Here is a 16,126-nt window from a genome sequence, read left to right as displayed (position 1 = left end):
ACCATAATCAAACATTTTTCTTGTGTGTGGTGATTTTATAGCAACAGACCTGAACTTTAAAGCATGAACTTAAAAACAAAAATGAAAGGAATGAATGACTGTGTTCCCAGCACTCAGTTTTTTCTGTCTGGCAGCTCATCTCTGAGAGTGGCCTAGCAATGACGCCACTGTTAACCCTGCAATCCAAAGGTTAGAAAAAACAAACACAGTTTTTAAAAAATGAAAAATGTAGTTACAGTTAAAAGGTTTACCAGTAAAATAGCAGCTCGCATGTCTAGCTTAGCTTAGCATAAAAAGCAAAAATAAAACAACATGACTCCCAACAGGCCACATGAGGACCTGGGACTGTTGTGGAGGCCCTTTCTAATAAGGGTGCGGCCCTCCATGACAGTCCCAGCTCCTCATGTGGCCCTTTAGGAAAAACTAATCGCCCACCACTACCATGGCTTTTCTCAGCTGCCTCTGGACTGCTGCGGGTGGAGGTTAAAGTCCCCACTAAACACTTAATATATAAAGTAAAACTATTGTTTTTACAATTTGTCATTTTAATGTTAGAAAAAACACGGAGATAACATCTGTTTCAATAATCACAGCTGTCAGGCTGAGCTCCATTACCATTTTTATCTAAAATAACCGTTTCCTGGCTGTGGCTGTGGATGACTCATTTTTCTAGCTCTCAAGACATAAAATCACACGTTTCCAAATTCCAAAAAGATTCCAGTGATGTTCATTTATAAGAACACAACAACACTCTAATTTTTAAAGTTAAAGTGTGTAAGTGTGATCAACTCTTTTTTTCTTTTTAGAGAATATAACCCATGCGTGACAGCTGCAAACAGCTGTACTGAAGGACTATCAAACTAACACATCTGAAACGCAGCGTTACCTGAACTGGCTCCAATAAACAGGCCGAAACGATGGGAATGGTAGAAAACAGTTTAATCAGTACAAACAGGAGCGGCAGAGTGAAAGACAATCCTCTGTTTGGACACCAGTGTTATAACACCATGACTGACGTGGTAGTGTTGGCATGAAATTTATACATTAAACTCATATGGTTGGTAAAAAATGGCTTCACATCAATCTCAGTAGTTACTCATAAGAGACTTTTTTTTCTCTCAGGTATCAAGAGTATTTCCTAAAACCAAGGTCTGAACATGTGTACATATTTACTAACATTTAACAATATGTTCTCAATTCATTTACAGGCCACTCTGTACAGTAAAAATGAATTACAGCTCAAATTTGCATGTATTTAATTACTTTACAAAAGACACAAGCTTTGCTGCTAGTCTATAAAATACAGCTGTTTAGTCACTGAACTCAGATGTGTGCGTCCCTCGGATAAAACAATGAAAAATTCCCACGTCCGTAAAAAAAAAAGATGTGCTCTCAGTGGCTTACAAAAAAAAGTGTATCAAAAGTCCTTTGAGTCTTTACTTTTTAAGGTCTGCACATACAGGTTTGTTCCCACCTGTGGCCTCTGGAAACACCCTTCAGTAATCAGTAGCTTACATGGAGAATCCAGGCAGATGCAGTCAGTCTTAGTGAGCAGCTCACGGTCCACGAACACGCAAAGAGCCTCTGAGGACGACCCGCACTCGAGCGTGTTGTGTCTCTTGGATATTTTCAGGCCTATAAAACCTCAACAGCCTGAGTCTGAAGTCATCGAACGTCAGACGGGCAGAGACGGCAACAGCTCCAGTGACCAGAGAGACGGCACAAAACACAGCAGTAGATGAAAATGGAAAATTTCCCTGAATGTTTGCAAGTGTACAACTAAATGAGCCCGAAAGTATGACTTCTTTTTATTATCTGTCATCAAAACGATATAAAAATCCTGGAAAAATAAACAAAGTTGGAAAAAAAAAAATGGACCACCAGCCAATCAGGACAGTAAATCAAAAAAAAGTGCATTTCTTCAAGTATGTAAACAAAACCATTTCTTTAAAGGGAGAGTGAGGCTTGTTGTGTTAGGGTGCGGGCGGGGTGGTGGCGCAGGGACTCCTGAAGTTTTGGCACACGTGTATGAACTCGCACGCACACATAAACTCCTTCAGATGACGAGAGGGGAAGGGGGAATTCCTTCTTTCCACAGTTTATCAAGGGGGAAATCCAGTGCTTCCTGTTTGCAGTCACTCTATGACCTGCAAAGACACACCCCTCCGTCAGCAAGGTCACATGGAGGTGTTGCAGTGGCTGCTGGGAAAACAGGGTGGGTACGATGAAGATGAATCAGAGGATGATGGGATGGAGAGACAAGTGTTGGAAACGAATGCAATAAATTAAAAAAAGGAAATAAAAATGACAATGAAACACACACACACACACACACACAGATACACACACGGGCTGTGAGGGGTGACCGAAAAAATGATGCACCAATCTGAAGACAGTGATCCTGATTGTTTCTGAATGAGGATCAGAGCTTCATGGGATAAAACTAAAGAATAAAAATCTGAGATTTTTGGAAAGAGAAAAAGGGGGTAAAGAAGGCTGGTTAGTAAACTGGAATTCACACTGCTGTGAATAATGACTGCATATCAAAATCTTTAAAGTACCTTTTAATGAATACAAAAGTGTTTACGTCTGAACCAGCCGCGGGCCACTGGTTTTATACAGTTTCATAGTAAAAGATTTCCTCTCTTCTTGCTGGATCTCCAGGTTTTTGTCTACATGATCACAAATAATTTCTGTGCCTTTTTTCAAATACTTTTAATGTGCAAATCTGACGATCTGTCTCAATCCTCTTTGCAATGAACCTTCTCCTAACTGAGAAGCTTTTCTAGCATCCGTCGGTATCAAATCTTTGGCCTGATTTGTTCTCCTACTAGAACAAGAGTAGGGTCACTTTTAATTTTTCTTAACAGCTGCTAAAAAAGACTTAATAAAATCCTATGGATAGGTGTGCACGATCTTTAACTATCACTATGTTTACATTTATGGCACTAAAGCTTTCATTACCCTGTGAAAATCGTCACCTATCACTGCGTTTACAGTTAAACTGACTTCATGATCAGTGACACTGAGACGCCATTTAACAAGCAGTTTTATAAATGTGGTATTTTTGGCTTGTTGTTCCAGAAATCTCAAACTGTGTGTAAAAACCACACTTCTTGAGCCCCACTGTTATTTCTGTATATTGTTTTAGACAATAGCTGCAGCGATTTATTGAAACACGCAAACATAAATGTAAATATAGCAAAAACAGAGTTTGTACAGTTTTTAACAGTGTTTGGAAGTCAATATTTACTACGATCTCCTTTATTCTTCAGTCTGAACTCTCTCTCTTCTGGCCATAACTAAGACCTCGAGAAAGTCTGCTTTATGTCGTTGTCTTTGCTTTATTCTGTACTAGTAAGATGTGTTTGCGTGAAGCACTAAGCTGCCTTAAAACAATGACAGAAAGCTGCCGATGTCCAGAACAGAGAAAAGGAGTGATGGCAGTAAAACTCACATCTAAAATAGAAAAGTTCTAAACTGCTCCTTTAAACATGATGGCCACAGAAATTTATTACATATATAATATAGTGATTATTCCAAAAATATATTGATCTTTAAGGTCAGTGCCTATAGTGATAATATGTTAGTGAACTTAAGTGAACTCTTTGAGCCCACACTGACTTTCACTGTGTACAGGATATCAGGAATGGTGCTGTCTTCCTTTGGTTTCACGTTAACATTTAAGCGGTTTGAGTGGAAACGACACAGACTACCAGGAATGAAAACGACCACTGATGGCAGCAAGACTCATAATTTGACACAGACAGCTGAACGAAACACTGAACGACTCCAGCAACAAACAGCGGACACACACGTAGGCGACGACACTGATGCGTTTGCATGAGTGAGTTTCCCTTTTCTCAGAATCTGATGCTGGTTTTCATCTGTATCGACTTCCTGATACTCACTCTGATCCCGATGAGTCGCCGTCCACTGTCCCCGCCTTGATGCTCAGGGCGACCCCGTTCAGCTGGTCAGGCAAGCTGCGTTTAGCCGAGGCTGCTCGACTTTCACTAGAGGAAGATCCATGAGGGGACGCCGTACCCGGAGCGTTTTCGCACAGTTCATTGTTGATGCGGTTGAAGCTGTTCCTCTCCACGATGGGAGAGAGCTGCTTCTTCTTTAGGATCCCTGGACCGGGGTAAGATTTGGTTTAGCTTATTTATTTAATAATGGTCAAGCTAAAGCTCTGAGGTTTGGATGAGCTTACCTTTGTGAGGGTGGGCGCTGAAGTTCGGCAGACTAGGCAGCAGCACCGTCACGCTTTCCTTTGTTCTGTCGTCTGATAATAACCGGGGGTCGCGGACGATTGGCTCCTGATTGGCCAACCCTTCCATCTTCGCTCTGTCTCCACCCGTGAGCTCGCTGTCACTCACTGTGGCAGCGTACTCTCCGGGCCAGTACAGCTTATTCAGACCGTTGTCTGGAAAACAAAAACACACAGAGAGTGAGCTCAGCTCCTCTGATGGGTTGATGTTCCTGCTTTACAAACATGTATTCTTGGTCCTCGTAGGTGAACATACACAAATGTAAAGATCATGAAGTAAGAATCCAAATTTCTTATACTGGATTCTTATTATACATGTACACAAATACACACAAATTATACACTTTTCTTTCTGGAACAATGTCCTTTGGACAGATGAGACCGGAGTGGAGATGTTTGGTCATAATGCATATCACCATGTTTGAAATCCAAACACAGCAGATCAGCCCAAACACCTCAGACCAACTGTCAACCACGGTGGGGGGAGGGTGGTGATTTGGGCTTGTTTTTCACGCATGGGACCTGAGCAGTCACCGAGTTGCTCATGAATTCCTCTCCTCTGTCCGACGGCTAAAGCTCGACTGAACACGTGAACATGCAAAAGAACAACAACGCCAAGCAAAAAAGAAAATAAAGTAAGGTGTCGCACCGATTCAGACCTCAACGCCACTGAAATCCTGTGTGAGACCATAAGAGAGCTGTGTGTAAATGAATGTCTGCAAAGCTCAAAGAATAGAAGCAACACGGTAAAGACGACTGAGGCAAAACTCCTCCACAATAATGTGAGACTGAACGTCACGCAGAAAACTATTACCTCAAGCTGCTGAATCGTGGCGTGCATTTCGCCTTAGGTAAGGCAAGGCAAGGCAAGGCAAGTTTATTTGTATAGCACAATTCAACAACAAGGTGATTCAAAGTGCTTTACAGAGACATTAGAAACAAGAACAAATAAAAAGCATGATTTAAAATTGATTAAAACAAGCAAATAAACTAACTAACTAATTAACAAACAAACAAACAAACAAACAACAGTATATAAAATCAAAACAGATAAAATCAGAACAGTAGATAAAATCAGTAGTTAAATGTAAGTTTTGAAATTTAAGCTTAAAGTGTGGATTTGGTGCTTTATTCAAATGCAGCTGAGAACAGGTGAGTCTTCAACCTGGATTTAAATAAACTGAGTGTTTCAGCTGATCTGAGGCTTTCTGGGAGTTTGTTCCAGATATAAGGAGCATAAAAGCTGAATGCAGCTTCTCCGTGTCTGGTTCTGACTCTGGGAACTGATAAAAGACCGGATCCAGATGACCTGAGGGATCTGGATGGTTCATACTGGGTCAGGAGGTCATTGATGTATTTTGGTCCTAAACCATTCAGAGCTTTATAGGCCAGCATCAGAACTTTAAAGTCTATCCTCTGACGGACAGGCAGCCAGTGTAAGGACCTCAGAGCTGGACTGATGTGGTCCACTTTTTTGGTCTTAGTGAGGACTCGAGCAGCAGAGTTCTGAATGAGCTGTAGTTGTCTGACTGATTTTTTAGGTAGACCTGTGAAGATGCTGTTACAGTAATCAAGCCTACTAAAGATGAATGCATGGACTAGTTTTTCCAGGTCCTGTTGAGACATCAGATCTTTTATCCTTGATATATTCTTGAGGTGATAGTAAGCTGACTTTGTTATTGTCTTAATGTGTTTTTCTAAGTTTAGGTCTGCATCCATCACTACACCCAAATTTCTCGCCTGGTTTGTGGTTTTTAGATGTATAGATTGAAGTTCTCTGGTGACCTGTAATCGTTTTTCTTTGGCGCCAAAGACTATTACCTCAGTTTTGTTTTTGTTTAGCTGGAGAAAATTGTGGCACAACCAGTCATTGATTTCCTCAATGCATTTACCAAGAGCCTGTACAGGGCCTTGGTCTCCTGGTGACATTGTGATATATATTTGTGTGTCATCTGCATAGCTGTGATAGTTTATTTTGTTGTTGTTTATAATCTGTGCCAGTGGGAGCATGTAGATGTTAAACAGAAGGGGTCCCAAGATGGAACCTTGGGGAACTCCACATGTGATACTTGTCTGCTCAGATGTGAAGTTACCTATTGATACAAAGTATTTCCTGTTTTCTAAGTATGTTTTGAACCAGTTTAGTACAGTTCCTGAAAGACCTGTCCAGTTCTCCAGTCGTTTGAGTAATATGTTGTGGTCAACTGTATCAAATGCTGCACTGAGATCCAGTAAAACTAGGACTGACATTTTTCCACTGTCTGTATTCAGACATATGTCATTAAACACTTTGGTCAGAGCGGTTTCAGTGCTGTGGTTCTGTCTAAAACCTGACTGGAAGGCATCGTAGCAATTATTCTGTTTTAAGAAGTAATTGAGCTGTTGAGAAACTGCTTTTTCAATGATCTTACTTAAAAACGGGAGATTTGAGATTGGCCTGTAGTTGTTCATTTGTGTCTTGTCAAGATTGTCCTTTTTCAGTATAGGTTTGATTACAGCAGTTTTTAGTGATTCTGGAAACACACCTGATAATAAAGAAAAGTTGACGATCTGTAACAGGTCTGACTCTAAAGTCTTTGAGACCTTTTTGAAAAAACTTGTTGGCAGGACATCTAAACAGCAGGAGGAGGAGTTCAGTTGACCTAAGATGTCCTCCAGGTCTTTGCTGTTAATAGGTTGAAACTGTTTCATGGTGTTTAAAACAGTTTTTTGGTGGACACAGTACATATCCTGGATCTGCTGTTGATGTACCAATTGCTTGTCTAATTTTTTGGATTTTTCAGTGAAGAATTTGGCAAAGTCATTGCAGGCCATGGTCGAATGAAGTTCAGCTGCCACTGACACAGGAGGGTTTGTTAGCCTGTCAACTGTAGAAAATAAGACCCGAGCATTATGGCTGTTTTTAGTGATGATGTCAGAGAAGTAGGACCTCCTTGCATTCCTCAGTTGTAAATTATAATTGTGAAGTTTCTCTTTATAAATGTCATAATGAACCTGGAGGTTTGTTTTTCTCCATCTGCGCTCAGCTTTCCTACACTCTCTTTTTTAATTTTTCACCAGTGTGGAGTTTCTCCATGGAGACTTTTTCCTTCCAGAGATAACCTTCACCTTAATGGGAGCAATAGTGTCCATTACATTTAACATGTTAGCATTGAAGCTATTGACGAGCTCATTGACTGACCCTCTGGGCAGGTCAGGTGTTAATGGGAAGACCTGGTTAAAAATTGCACTACTGTGTTCAGTTATACACCGTTTTGTGATCACTGTTGTTGATATATTTGTGTGGGCTGAGATTTTACTTTCAAAGAAAACACAGTAATGATCAGACAGGCCCACATCAGACACAGTAACCTTTGAAATGCTCAGGCCTTTGGAGATCAGTAGGTCAAGAGTGTGTCCTCTATTATGTGTGGCCTCTGTTACATGCTGAGTCAGCCCAAAGTTGCCCAGAGTGTTACTCAGGTCTTTAGTCCCTTTGTCCTGAGGGTTGTCCACATGAATGTTAAAATCCCCAGCAATAATTACACAGTCAAAATCAACACAGATCACAGACAGCAGTTCACTGAGGTCATTAAAAAAGTCTGTGCAGTATTTGGGAGGCCTGTAAACATTAAGAAACACAACTTTGGATGGGGCCTTCAGCTGTAAAGCCACATATTCAAAAGACTGAAAACTTCCAGGAGATAGCTGCTTACATTGAAATGATTCATTAAATAAGACAGCAACCCCTCCTCCTCTCCTGCTCGCCCTGACCTCACTGATAAAACTGTAGTTAGGAGGGGTCGTCTCGATGAGAACAGCTCCACTGTTACTTTGGTCCAACCAAGTTTCAGTTAAAAACATAAAATCAACAGGTAAATAAATACTGACCCATTGTGTCGTGTCATGGTTTTTTGATAATCGCAGCTTGTATCGACCTCATTTTAATAAGGACAACATGACTTTTTTATATTCCTTCTAAGACTTTAGAACAGGGGAGGTGGTACAGCCTGTCCTCCATCCTTACATAAGTGCACTTTCTTTTCACTCTGACTGTTTGACTGCTTTTCAGAAAGTAAACCATTTTGTGGTGTGACTTTAGTGTAAAGGCAATATATGTGAACAGGTTCAGGTGAGCACCTTGACTGAGTGGTTGGGGTCTCTTGGCGACATTGGATGCCAGATTTTCCCAGCATTCCTCTGGCGGGAGGGGGCCCTCCTCGTCCTCGCTGTCAGAGGAGTGAGTGGAAGCGTAGGAGCCGCTCTGGTCGTCCTCCAGAGACAGGTCGCTGTCCGAGTCGCTGTCGTGATCTAAACATTGATGGGTTAGCGTCAGTGAAAAACGAATCCAGTGACTCCATCAGTGCAAAAGTGGGAAAGTGAAGAACAGATTTGAGGAAAATGAGCACGCTACCGTCCAAGTGCTCCTTGGTTTCATGGAAGAGCGACGTGTGGTCATTGAGAGCGATGTGTGCCTGACTGTTACTCAACCCGTCGTCACTGAGAAGATGGAAACAGTTCAGTTCACTTACTCAGTCCGTCACTCAGCACACTGATAGTAGTTTTTTTATTAAGTGGTTTCCTCACCGGAGGACAAATGGCACGTAGCTCTGCTGGCTCTTCCCGCTCTGCATGGTGCCGTTCAGCGACACGCTGGATTCGCCGAAGGGGAGGTGGTACAACCTCCCGTCCATGTAGTTCGTGTTGCATTTATAGCTCTGGAATTGGAGGCAAGAGGCAGGCAGAGAAACATGTTATAAAAATACGATGCAGAGTTATTTCAGATGTAAAGAACATAACAGGGAGTTTATTGTTCCTGCAATTTTTTTGTACAGATGCTAAGAAACAAACTTGGATCAGAGAGAAAAAACTTATTTTCTTTTAAACAAACGATCACCTAATTGTGAAATTTATTCTCTAAATAATATTTAAACTGGTCTGTCATGTGAACTTGTCTCTGTTTAGTCATTTGAAGGATACATCACACTTTAAAAGACTCTAAGTGAAGACAACCAGTAAAGGACTTATTTATAAAAGAGATTTTCCCAATTACAAGAAATGTTCTGCTGATCCAAGTCGGATTTTTTCAGAATTTTGTAACCTTGCAGCTTCTTAATGAAAACATTTCCACCCTTTCTCCAATAAGCCACCGGATCGTCTATTTCCTTCCTGATCAGTGCTCGCAAACACCGGCCTCTCTGTCTCTGTTTTTGGAGCGACGAGCACAACATTATCCTTACAAAAAACGTCATATTGAAACTGATTTTCATCCTTCTGCCTGAAAATCAGTTTCAATATGACTGATTTTCAGGCATAAGCACAGGTCTTTTTGCTAAGAATATCCATTCAATATCTGAGTGAGTATTTGTCTGTGGATTACATGCCACACTCCAGTTTACCTGTTTGTTTACAGCAACAGTTTTACGGTGAGGTAGCGCTCTTTGGCACAGATGAATGAGATTTATTTTACTTGTTTAGTAGAGTCAGTCATTTAGGGCGGAGAATAAATCCTCCTCTTTTATAAAATGTCAAAAAAAGCTCAAAGCTCAGTCTGTTGGGAACAGATGGTGCAGTATCAACAGCATAACTGATATCTGAGATAATTACAGATTTATTTCTTTAACAACAGCTGACGCCATATTTTAATTTTTTTTTTTTTTAAAGAAACTCCAAATATGACATCAGCCTAACTACGTATCCCAGAGGTGTCAAACCGAATGAAATATTTTCTCGCCGCTTGTTACGAGGGACTCACGGAGGCCTTGGATTTGATCATGTGATCGGGTCGCTTGCGGCTGCAGCAGTATTTCATAGCGTTCCTTGCTTCTTTATTGAAGACAATACGGAAGAAGAAAACAAAGGGACCCTGGAGTTGGACGACAGGAAAAGGTTAAAGGTTAGTAAAAAGGCACAACTGAGCCTTTCAAGCAGTTTCAGGGTGAACCGATGGGCTCACCTGCACACAGTTGAAACCAGCGAACAGGTAGTGGAAGATGATCATGTCGCTGTTGACGGAGAGGAGTGCGAGAAAACACGTGACTGAAACCAGGAAGAGGACACAGCCTGCGGTCTTCAGGCCAGAGCTGCAGCGAGAGGAAGCACAAAGAGGAGTTAGCGAGGAAGGACTTCTGGAGTGACCAGTGACCTGACTCGGAAACCAACAACAAGAGTTCAATGCAACACACGGAAAAACAGAGCAGCACATGAATCTGAGGATAAAACAGCAACAAAAACAGCAACGATAAGCATGCCGAAGCTGTGTGTCTGAGATGACCATATTCTCTCTATGACATCATACAGATCCAAGAGTAGAAAAAAACTGTCTGAAACTAAGGGCTTAGAGTGGCCTGGGTCAGGGGATTATTGCAGAAAATATATAAAAAAAGAACACGCACAGACCGCAGCTCCCCCCGAAGAGCAAGGGCTAGACTAAAGATTTGATGTTTTATGATGTTTATATTACAACATGCTGATGTCAGCCTCGTTTCTTTTCTTTTTGGAAATACCCAATAATGACATCTGCACTGGTTTCATAGTCCCTGGGTCCCCGACCCTGGTTCAGCTGGATGTTTCTTCCTGTCAAAAGGGAGTTTTTCCTCTCACTGTCGCCAAGTGCTTGCTGATTGTTGGGATTTTCCCTCTACTACTTGTTGGGTATTTTCCTTAAATTTACAGAGGCTTGAGGTGACTGGCATTGTGAACTGGTGCTGTATAAATAAAACTGAATTGAATTGTGTTGCTAAACAGTGACTGCCTATGTACAAAAATTTTCCTGTCTAAACATCCTCTAATCAGGTAGGAAGTAAACGGCGCTGGTGTTGAATGACAGGCCGGGACACTCACACACGAGACTCTTTCTTCTCGATGCTGTGGTGTCTCAGCGAGCAGGAGGCTCTGGACGACAGGATGTACAGAAAGATGTTCATCTGTGGATACACAACACACCAGTATGTCACTACTGGCAACACAGCAGGAGTTTGTGACAAAACTAAAGTAAAGTGAAGGTCTGCAGTGCAGCATGTTAGAAGAATAAACAATAATTAGTGTAGCGTGAAAATGCTGTGCACGCTGCTGAGGTGACAGCTTTACCTCCGTGTCTTTATATCTTTTAGTAAAACTACAAGGTATTCATGTGCGATTGGATGGATGGATGCAGGTACTCACCGACACCACTATGGCGATGGGTCCTGCAAAGCTCCAGATCAGGGTATCGTACATAGACAACCAACAGAAATCAGGGTTTCCATAGCCTTCGGGGTCCAAACCCACCGCCAAACCTGGAGTTGACCCCAGAAAAAATAGACAGTGTGAAAAGTTTGTTTAATTTTTGCCTTGATTCACTTTTTACTGAAACTATTTTATCTCCAGAGGATGATGTCACAGTGAAAGTTACTAAAGCTGAATAAATAATGACTTCTCATAGTGTGGCTGGGTATATAGACACGTTCTGTGGGTTTATAATCTGTACAGGAACTAACTGAATTGGCTATTCAACGAAACTAATTTAACTGTAAGACTGTTGATAATGACCAACTTGTACATCTGATATTCTGACCCCTGGTTTGATCCTGGGAAGAAACACAAATCTCTTTAGTTGTTGTGGTCCTGGGTCAGGTTTGTCGCATTAAGTTAGTTAAACTTCTGGGATATTGATCTGGTCAGTTAAGTAGCAGAGGGTTGTTTCAGTTTCAGCTGCTTTGGTTTTAATGAAGTGAATAACAGGTGGACTAGAGGGGCAACAATGAGACTCCAGGAGGCAGGCAGTTATTCTAGGAGAGCTGGAGAGGGGCCTTAAAAGGTCCTTAACCCATCAGCCAGACTGGTATCTGCTCCAGTGCGCAAAGAGGAAGAGGATGAGCAGTGGCAGAGCTCCAAAATGACCTCCAACAGGACACTGGTGTGAATGTCTCTGCCCAAACAATCAGAAACAGACTTCATGAGGGTGGCCTGAGGGTCTGACGTCCTCTAGTGGGCAGCGCCTGCCAGGATGAGGAGAGAGTGTGTGCACAACCATTCCCTGTTTGGAGGTTGTGTTGTTGCCTCTCCAGCACACTCGTTGTCACTTTTATTTCCACCAGAACAGCTGAAATGGACTCACAATGATTGATGCCTCCTAACTGAACAGATTGATATCCCTGAAGTTTAACTGACTTTGTGTTATACTGTGATGATCGAGTGTTCCCTTCTTTCTTTAGCAGTGTAGATTTATAGAAAATCCTTGTTGGGAAAAGCTAAAAGATTTAAAAAATGACTTGATTCAAAGAAATGTTGGATGGATCAGTGCGGAAAGACTTTAAAAATAGCCAACAGCTGACGGCCGGCCAGTAATAATATAATTATATTATTATCTAAAAAAATATGATCAAGAAAGGTGACCCTGTAAAAAAACACCTTCCTCAAACCTTTTGCGATGTCTTCAGCTCACAGAGCAGATATAATGAAAAAGATCATTCAAATGTAATTGGTTTGTTATTTTTATTATCCACTCAGCTTTATTTTAAACAATTAATTTGCTTTTAACGTCTTTGTGATTGTGTTTGAGACGTGTCTGATTCTTTTCCTCATTTCTGCTCCCGCTGTCACGAAAGACGTTATAAAGGTTTAAGATCCTCGTTATTCCACTCAACACACAAGCTGGGTGGAGTGGTTTTCCTTTGTAGAGTGGGTTTTTAATTCGAGGTTCACACCTGTGATAAAGGCAGGAACTCCCCAGCCAATCAGGTAGTAGAATCTCATGGGTCCATAATTGATGTCTCTGACTTCGCTGATCATGCGGTAAACATGCAGCCCCTCCAGGAAGAGCCAGGAGAAAGTGCAGAGGTAGAAGAAATGCAGCAGGATGGCGATGACTGTGCACACAAACTGCAGAGCGAATACAGAATGATTAAAACTTTGGGAGCTCTCAGGGCCGGAGGGAAGAGGCGAGAGACGAGAACCAAAGCGCTCACCGGGTTGTCGGCCTGGTTGATGCCAAGGATGAAGATGAGCTCTGAGAGGAAGAGAGCGGTGGCTCCATTGTTGATTATGCTCGTCTTGTTGCACTGCATGGCTCTCAGGCAGAGCAGGAAGATCGCGGTGAGGAAGAGGAAGCCCAGCGTCACGCCGGCTGTGCTCCACGTCAGGATTTTGATGGGCAGGATCTCTCCGTTCTGGTGCGTTTAGAATGAGAAAATGCGACGTTACAGTGAGGAGCAACTCTGATTCTGATCACATGAGAAGTGTGAGTGTCACTCGCCTCCCTCCTGGAGATATCCATGAGAACCGCGAAACTCGTCATGTGGTAACACTGGCAGCTGATGTGGGTGCTGTTTCTGAAAACCACCTCGCAGCCTTTCGCCGACCAGCCGCCGCGACCAGCTCTGACAGACAAACACAAACGTGAGCACAGCACAACCTCGCCCGGGCGCCCCCATTCACTTACAGCTGCACTCACAGTATGGTGTGGTTCCAAAAGACACAGATGGGTTTGGAGCGCTCCTCGGTGGCGACCAACCGGAACTGCACGGTGATGGGTTTGTCCAGCGCGTGCTGCAGCAGCGCATCGTTGTCGTGCACAGTGATGCTGACCACCGGGGTGTTGATGACGGGACGCTTTGGGACACTGAGGCAAAAATACATGAAAGAAGAAATAGTTTCTTTTTTCTCTCCTCTGCCAGGAAAGGAGATGAAAACGACTAAAAGCAGCAGCAGATTAGCCTCTTTATACTTTCTACACTCTGAAAAAAGTCAGAATAAGTTTTATTACCGCAGACTTCTCTTATCTGGATCGTAGCTCTCGGGCAGCAGTGAGGCCAGGCTGTGAAAGATGATCACGCTGGCGACGGCGTCCTGCTGGCTGTCATCGGGGTGGCGTTTCTTCCTGCTGGCCGAGCGGTTCCTCAGCGAGGACTCTGGGAAGACGTCCAGGTGTCTGTGGCCCTTCGTTTCCACAGGTGGTTGGAAGACTGAGTCTGGGAGGGTGACAGCCGTCTCCAGATCCGCAGGACGAGGGCCCCTCAGGGACTGATACCGCGGCAGTTTGGCGCCGGCGAAATTCATCTTTTTCAAACGGTCCACGGAGATGACTGCAAAAACCAGCACACAGGGAGGGTCAGAGAACGCTGCTTCAAAACGGGCTTCGGCGTTTTTAAGTTCCAACAGTTAATCTGACAGAAACGAATCTGATAACTTTCTCATTTTAGATAAAAAAAAAAAAGAGGATGTCTGAATTTAGGGCTTTTGTTCAGTTCATTTTAATTTCCTCACATTTTATAAACCATGTGATTTATCTGTGAAATAAGAAGTTTAATGGAAATAAAAGGACATAATCTGCTAAAACCTGCGACACAGAAGAAGGCGAAGGATGCTTTCCCTGTGACTGAACTGATATTGTTCAAAATCTTTATAGAAAAATCATCAACACAGCCAGTTTTTAATCTGTAAGTATGAGAACCATACTAAGTGTTTGTTTTAAAAAATAAAGTTTGACCTTATTTTATTAAAACAGAAAAGGGAGCCTAACAGGAAATAAATATTCCCAGTTTTTACTGTCATTTTTACCTCCACGTACCTATTTTGTTGTCATGTGGCGGTTCTTTTTTCTGCACACAATAACTGCTAGCTTTTCCACGCTTGAGTCACATGCACAACTTTTTTCTTGCTCTTATTTGCTTTTTAGACTCTTTAATAAATCCTGTGTAGTGTTTTCGTCCACGCAGCAAACTGATCAGGTATTGAACTCAACCTTTATTTGATCTCGACGACACATGAATGCTGTGATTGGGGTTTGCACCACTGCCGGTTTCTTCAGGGCAAATTCTGCTTTAACAGCTGTGACGTGCACGTTAAACGGTCTTTACTGTGCCTGATACGAACTCTTACACACATAGCTCAGAAAACCTCACAGCATGCGAGTGGGGAGTCATGTGTGAAGCATTTCCAGCAGTTAAAGGTGTTTGAAGTGCTCCTGTTGCATGCAGCATGTGTCCTGATCACGGCAATGGCATTATTATTTATATAGCAAAATTTCATTATGTGTAAACTCGATGTGCTTAACATAACAGACAAAAACATGCACACAGTGATTAAATGTAAGCTGGGGAGAGTAAAAAGGGTGTGACTGTGACAGCTGTGACTGACCTCAGGTCAGCGAGCAGCTTGTTGCAGAGAACAGAAGCACAGTAACTGAAACCCTGAGCACGTTTAGATTAAATTCTGGGAACATTTAAAAGAGTTGCTCTTGTTCACCTGAGAGATATAGCAGGGAGGGGTGCTAAACATAAGGCCCCGGGGCCAAAATCAGCCTACAAAAGACTCCAATCTGGCCCACTTGACAGCTTTGGAACAAGTGAACGAGGGCATAGATTTTGGACTTTTAACTATATTTTCATTACTTTTTCCTGCTTTGACCTCCCTACAGCCATTCAACCATTCCTATTGCATCAAACTAACAGACATCTACTATAAGAACTACTATAAAAATGTGTCCACAGCAATTAAAAACATTTCACTGTGAAATAACAAAAACTTCCTGTTTTATACTTACAGGATATTCTGGGCAGTGAGCAACCAGAACCTTTTCTGTAATGTTTCCACATTTTTTCTTACAATTTATGATTTCTTTCATTTACTACTGCTGTTTTTATTTGTTATACAGGAAAACTGAGATGCACTGTTGATCTCAGTAAGTGTGCACTTCTTTATATCGATAGAAAGAGGCCCACGATGTACAGTGAGTCTGATATATCTGTAGCAGGGTTATGGCGACGGAGCGAGTCACAGACGTACTGGGGGGGTCAAACCATTGGTGGCTTTATAAACTAATAGAAGGATTTTAAAGGTAATTCTGTGTTTAACTGGGCATGAATGAAGTGACTTCAGTACTGGGGTAGTATTAGT

At 42.2% G+C, this 16,126-nt stretch overlaps 1 protein-coding gene across 1 annotated transcript in view; it reads right to left on the bottom strand.

Moving 5' to 3' along the window:
• Positions 1 to 12: 12 nt before the first annotated feature.
• Positions 13 to 16,126, bottom strand: part of celsr2 (cadherin, EGF LAG seven-pass G-type receptor 2) — a 74,163-nt gene continuing 58,049 nt past the window's right edge. The window contains 15 exon segments of the mRNA XM_040028648.1: positions 13 to 2,147; positions 3,912 to 4,134; positions 4,214 to 4,426; positions 8,390 to 8,560; positions 8,664 to 8,749; positions 8,837 to 8,967; positions 10,005 to 10,115; positions 10,206 to 10,332; positions 11,093 to 11,175; positions 11,414 to 11,526; positions 12,937 to 13,111; positions 13,198 to 13,398; positions 13,485 to 13,608; positions 13,683 to 13,850; positions 13,995 to 14,313. Of these exon segments, the coding sequence (XP_039884582.1) occupies positions 2,141 to 2,147; positions 3,912 to 4,134; positions 4,214 to 4,426; positions 8,390 to 8,560; positions 8,664 to 8,749; positions 8,837 to 8,967; positions 10,005 to 10,115; positions 10,206 to 10,332; positions 11,093 to 11,175; positions 11,414 to 11,526; positions 12,937 to 13,111; positions 13,198 to 13,398; positions 13,485 to 13,608; positions 13,683 to 13,850; positions 13,995 to 14,313 (2,252 nt within the window). The 3' untranslated portion in view covers positions 13 to 2,140.

The sequence above is a fragment of the Simochromis diagramma genome, unplaced genomic scaffold (genome assembly GCF_900408965.1).
Source record: "Simochromis diagramma unplaced genomic scaffold, fSimDia1.1 OVJJ01000483.1, whole genome shotgun sequence".
NCBI lineage: Eukaryota > Metazoa > Chordata > Actinopteri > Cichliformes > Cichlidae > Simochromis > Simochromis diagramma.
This window is presented reverse-complemented; position numbering and strand designations above follow the sequence as displayed.